This window comes from Pangasianodon hypophthalmus, chromosome 3 (genome assembly GCF_027358585.1).
Source record: "Pangasianodon hypophthalmus isolate fPanHyp1 chromosome 3, fPanHyp1.pri, whole genome shotgun sequence".
NCBI classification, from domain to species: domain Eukaryota; kingdom Metazoa; phylum Chordata; class Actinopteri; order Siluriformes; family Pangasiidae; genus Pangasianodon; species Pangasianodon hypophthalmus.
Genome location: NC_069712.1, coordinates 26,371,569 through 26,377,464, shown reverse-complemented (window position 1 = coordinate 26,377,464; position 5,896 = coordinate 26,371,569). Strand labels below are relative to the sequence as shown.

Here is a 5,896-nt window from a genome sequence, read left to right as displayed (position 1 = left end):
CCCTTTAACTCATCACCTGTGTGTATATTGTGTGTGCGTGTTTTCTACTAGACCTTTTCTATTCATCTCAAGTGGCAAAAATATGAATTTATCCATTACACTTAGCCAGTCTCAAAGTTGGTTGATGATCAATGTGATTCACTGACGTGGATTATGAGCGACGCTGTAGGCATTTGTCAACTCACAAGGTAATTGCATTACTTTGCAGCCAAAATAATGTACTAAAAGCTAGCGGATCATAACCAAATTGACTGAAAATACACACAGCCGATGTTTGAATGGCTCTTCAAAGTTTTATTATCATTGAATGGCAAAAATAAAGATTCTCCAATACCCCAATCCCTCCCAGCCCCTTAAATTCCCTTTTCTTGAGAACCAACAGAGAAGCAACAGCAATAGATTCTTATAAAATTATTCTGATTTACAAAATTCATTGAGATCAGTCCATATTACATAATCGCTCATTGCTCCAATCTAATACAATACCGCTGGGATCTAGTTGATGCTCTGCTTGTGGTCTTCGGGTCCAAATTCTTGTTCTCTGATTGTACTATGCCAGTCTATGAACTTATTTCAATGCATTTTTTAATTAATCTACTACTTACAGAGAACATAGAAGGAATGTGTCTGTTTCTGGGCCAAAACTCACTACATACACACACACACACACACACCTTCAGGTCAACATCTTTTAAAGTGTACTTATTATATACAGTGTAAACGTTTACTTTATAGCTAACCACATTTTATGTATTTTTTATGTTGAGAAACATTGTTTCAAAATTAAATGCTGCTATCCTTTACTATACTCTGTATATGGAATGTCTATTACAGTCACTGATAATCATGTGGTCTTCAGAGTGGCTAAATGAGAGGGAAAAAAAACAGAGAAAGGGAAGAGAAAAGTGAGAAAGAATCAAGCATTCATAATTGAATGTACATGATGATTACACAAATCCCCTAATAGAATGAAAAACAACAGCAAGGAAATGGACAGTGATAAAGACAGAGAGACGGAAAGAATTGGAGCATAACTGATGACTGACACACGCACACACAAACACACAAACACACGATTCTTCAGAGATTATCTGAAAGCTTTGGCGTTCTTATTTACCAGAGGCACAGTCATGCTTACTTAAAAAAAAAAAAGCAAAAAAAGGAAAAGGATGATTGTGGCATTGAATATTGTATAGAAAAAAATACAAGTACGAACAAGGGTTAAATTAGAGGAAAGGAAGCAAGGAAGCTGAGCTACCATAAATTCATGGAAACCTTTATCCTTCCCAATTTAACCCTTCTGTACTGGCCAGAAAAAAAATCTGAAACTGAACACACTAAATGTTACTGTATTTTATTGTAAATGATATGCTATAAATTAGCATTCTTTATCTGTCAGTGACTTACCATTGGTATATGATTTAGAAGCTCATCTACACTTATATCATCATATCTCTCCCGGTAGGAGGTTTCTCCGCCAGTGGAATCATCCTGCTCACTGGCAGGATCTTCTAGGCTAAAGACATATATAACATGTAAGTGAAGTCATCCGGCATAACATAATCATATAATATGATGAAGGCACAATATGTGAAAGCATCCCACTCAGCAATAATGATTTAGTCATATAGATTATACCATTTTATGTAGTCCCAAGAGCTTGAACATAGATTAGGTAGGAAACCTACCTCCGCTTTCCTGTTAAGACAGAGTTCAGGTACTTTTTCACGGCCATTTGCTTGCGGAAGCGACTGTAGTTATCTGTGAAAATCGCGTCGGAGTGACGCTTCACTGGCATCTGTCCTTCCACCAGTTCATCACTGAAATGCAGTGAGACACTGGGTTGCAGTAAACTGAACAAACTCCATTGAGTTAAATGCTATAGAGAGTAGAAGATTTGCTTTGTTTATTAAAATAAGACTTAAAAAAGAACTGGTTATTTTGCTGCACAGGTTACAATGAGCAGTTTTCTCTGAAGTTATCCTAAACGTGCTCAGGCTTCCTTTATGGTCAAATACACAATGTCCACAATGTTAAAATGATGGCTGTGAATGTGTAATGGAGTCTGTTCTATCAGAATTTTTCCATCATGTTAAATAAGACATGTTCCATTTGAATATTTCTGGTGGCAAATAAGACCTCTCTCTCTCTCTCTCTCTCTCTCTCTCTGTCTCTCTTTTAAACGAGCTTTTCCTCTTTTGAACTGCCAATAGTTGAAATATTGGTTTCTATCACTTTTCTACTCCTATTAACTAGATCAGAAGTTCTCAAACTTTTTTTCCATCCTGGAATATCCCCCCCCAGGGAACGTAATCCAACTATTAAACAATTAGGGTCACTATTAAAATAAGTACAATAAATATTTCAGCTATTTATTGGTGCAAAAGAGCTTTTTTTGTTCTGGAACTTTCCACTGACAGAATACATTAGGCTTAGTTTGGCATTTGCTTGTTTTGAGCCATTGAGGTTTGGATTAAACCCATCCTATTCAATTCAAATGACTGTATAACTATAAGAACTCAATAATAAATATAATATAATAAACTTTGATAATGGTAGGTTGTGATGCGTGTAACGAAATTTCCCTGATACCTTTGAGAATCACTGAATTGGATTATATGTCTGTTACCCAGTAGAATGATGTAGCTCATTTTCCTCATCAAATACTGACTCTTTAAAGTTTTATCATTACTAAATGGCAAAAATAAAGATTCTCCAATACCCCAATCCCACCCAGCCCCTTAAATTCTCTTTTCTTGAGAATCAACAGAGAAGCAACAGCAATAGATTCTTACAAAATTATTCTGATTTACAAAATTCATTGAGATCAGACCATATTATATAATCGCTCATTGCTCCAATCTAATACAATACCGCTGGGATCTAGTTGATGGTCTTGTATTATGCCAGTCCATGACTTCTTTCAATGCATTTAGTAATTAATTTACTACTTACAGAGAACATAGAAGGAATGTGTCTGTTTCTGGGCCAAAACTCACTACATACACACACACACACACACACACCTTCAGGTCAACAATTTCTTAAAGTGTCCTTACAATGGTATACATTGTAAGCATTATTGACTGCACTATTGGGCAGTAGCTTAAACCTACATCGAAGAAGAAGAAGAAGAAGAAAGGGACGACTAAAACAAGACACTATATTGCGATTTACAGTTTGTGTACTTGGACCTGACAGGAGAAGCCTGAGACCCAAACCACATACTAAATAGTGGTCCACAGGACTGGACCCCTACGCCTATGGTTAAGCACTCTACTATTCTGACATAGGGAAGAGGATTTGGAAGTTGGTCTTAGTGTGTATACCTGACACGTTTCCCAATCAGAGACTCCAGGTAGCGTCTGGCTGACAGTTGGCCCAGCAGTTTGCTGTAGCCGCTGGTAAACAGACCGTCTGCGTGTCGAGTAGCTCTGCACATAAGAGGGAAACTTGTTAACAAAATCTATTTTCAGAGTTTATTCAGTTCCCAGAAGAATCTCCACAGTGTTGAGATGTCAGATTTTTTTATTATTATTATTATTATTATTATAGGCTATGCGTTATGGGAATATACATCAACACTAGTTCATCCTTTTGTACCTGTGTAGAAATGTTTTTTTTTTAAAGCGAGATGAGTAGAGTTGCAAAGAACATAAGCAAAATTCTCGTTTACATTAATCCAACAAAATGCCACTTTCCAAAAAAAAAAAAAAAAAAAAAAAGACAGATCAAATCGACAGATAAAACATCACATCAAAATCGCATCCTAATCCACTGATATTGTTTGGAGAGTATATATATATAATATATATATATATATATATAGGATACAGGAGGTTATGCATAAGAAAGAGACTCTGGACACGAAATTACAACGTGCTTTTTTTTTCCCAAACCGTACATTTAGACAGTCAACTTTACCATCATTCTAACAGCATCATCTTTTTAGTACAAAATTTACCCAAGCTCCTAATTATTAGTTATTGGTTACTAATTACGCATTGCGCATTACGCATTACGCATCACTAGACTGTGCCATGAAGGACCGCATGCACAGACTCCCATGCTGCTAAAACAGAAAGTTTAAGAAAGAAATACCAAAAGTTCTATAAAAGGAGACTAAGACCCCCCTTTTTTTTTGTCTTACCGTGTAGTGGCGAGCGGCAAACTGAGAGTCCGCGTGTAAAAGACGCCGCAGATGGCTACGAGGAACAGCAGCTGAGAGGCGCTCCTATGTAACATCGCCTTAAACCTGCACAGAAGCGGCACATATTTATTCTTTCCCTCCAGCACTTGCATAATCCCTGAGTCTGTCAGATCCTGCATGCGTAAAATGCAGGATATATAGCAACAAAATCAAATGTTAAGCGACATTATCTAGGCATGGAATCCCTAAGTAAAGGTGAGGATGAAAAAGTTACTAAAGCCTCACATATATTACTGAAAAACAAAGTATATATACTTGTTACAGGTTGCTGTAAGATTTTAAAAAAATGCATTTTGATAGAAGCAACCTATAGTACTAGTAAAAATACAGGGGATGTGCATTTGAAATAAATTTAAAATAATCAAGGTTGTAAAAAAAAAAAAACGCACAAAGTATTCTACATGGCAACTAATCAGTGGAAAGTAATGTAAAGCAAATATTGAAATAAGTATTAGTAAGTAATAGCTGACAATAACTAGGATATTGAGAGGGTATGTGAGTAAGAATAGGAAAGGAAGTCCTTACATGTGCTCAGGTTGTTGGAGATGAGCGTGTGGCCCCTCTTGGAGCGCTGACCGTGGTGCTGAAACAGGTGATTTCTAATCTCAAAGAAGTTCGCTGTAAAAGACTCCTGGCGTCTTTCCTCTGCGTCTGGTGCCTCTTTGAATGGCCTCACCCACCTCGCCTCGTTTTATATCCCTGAACTGTTTTTCATGAGATGAGAAACACAATCAAATCAGATCTGGGCTTCTACGTCATCAGAGAAGTCCCACCAGACTGATGTGCTGGTCACTGGTTCGGCGCTGAGATTAAGGCTTTGCTTTGCACAGAATGACGTTTTTTATGCCATGATTAGTATGATTCATTATAATGTGATGTGCGCACCTGAAATATTGGCTTACTAAGAATGAAGGACTACACAAACCCAGAAAGGTTATACTGTAGGTAGAACCCTACAACAGAGCGTGTCCCTATCGTCCAAGAAGAATCATTTTTGGAAACTAAGAACCTTTAATTGTCCAATGAACCCTTAAAGAACCCAAGAAACCCTTTTCCTAAAGATTGTATGTATTAACTGGTTAAGCGTTTTGGACAAACTCCAAATGATTATTTCTTGGTATGTGGTATAACAAAAGGGTTCTCTAGTGCCTGACTTAATGGATAGATTGAGTCTAATTACCTGTAATTTTGTCTTTTTAATCATGATTCATTGCTACAGATGGTCTTTGGATATGTTGTTTACTATAATAACTATATACTAAAATAGGTATCTAAAATACTTAACTGAAATAATTTTGTGACAGAATTGGCTCTGAACATAGATGTATATTGGATGGAACATAATTTATGTCAAGTTGCCATGGCAACCTTGTTTGAGCTTTTGAGCTCATACATGCTGTAAGTAAATACACACCACGTATGATTTTTTTCACAATATGCAGAATTGTCTAGCATATCAGACCTCTCACGTTTGTATATTAATGAGCTATTTCACATTCAGACAAACTGATACTATAAATATATGTAATACATGCATAACTATCTTTCAGTCTTTTACTAAAAAATAAATGATTTCTTACTACACTTGATCACCTTAGATTTAAATTTCATGTATATTCTATGCACTTTCAATGCTTTCATACAAAAAGTATGTCTGTATAAGATTATGTTGGTGATTTATGAAAT

At 36.3% G+C, this 5,896-nt stretch overlaps 1 protein-coding gene across 1 annotated transcript; it reads right to left on the bottom strand.

Moving 5' to 3' along the window:
- Positions 1–325: 325 nt before the first annotated feature.
- Positions 326–4,894, bottom strand: vip (vasoactive intestinal peptide). The gene is made up of 6 exons (XM_026939464.3): positions 4,736–4,894; positions 4,151–4,255; positions 3,330–3,434; positions 1,689–1,820; positions 1,408–1,516; positions 326–864 (listed from the first exon to the last, which is right to left on the bottom strand). Coding segments are annotated over exons 1-6 (462 nt in total). The 5' UTR covers positions 4,738–4,894; the 3' UTR covers positions 326–855.
- Between the last annotated feature and the right edge of the window lie 1,002 nt (positions 4,895–5,896).

Excerpts from the sequence above, each read along its gene's own strand:
- vip (XM_026939464.3), bottom strand. Across the intron at positions 3,435-4,150 it reads TTGCCGCTCGCCACTACACG|AGCTACTCGACACGCAGACG; the intron begins GTAAGACAAAAA and ends TCTTATGTGCAG. Across the intron at positions 1,821-3,329 it reads CTGATTGGGAAACGTGTCAG|TGATGAACTGGTGGAAGGAC; the intron begins GTATACACACTA and ends ACTGCATTTCAG.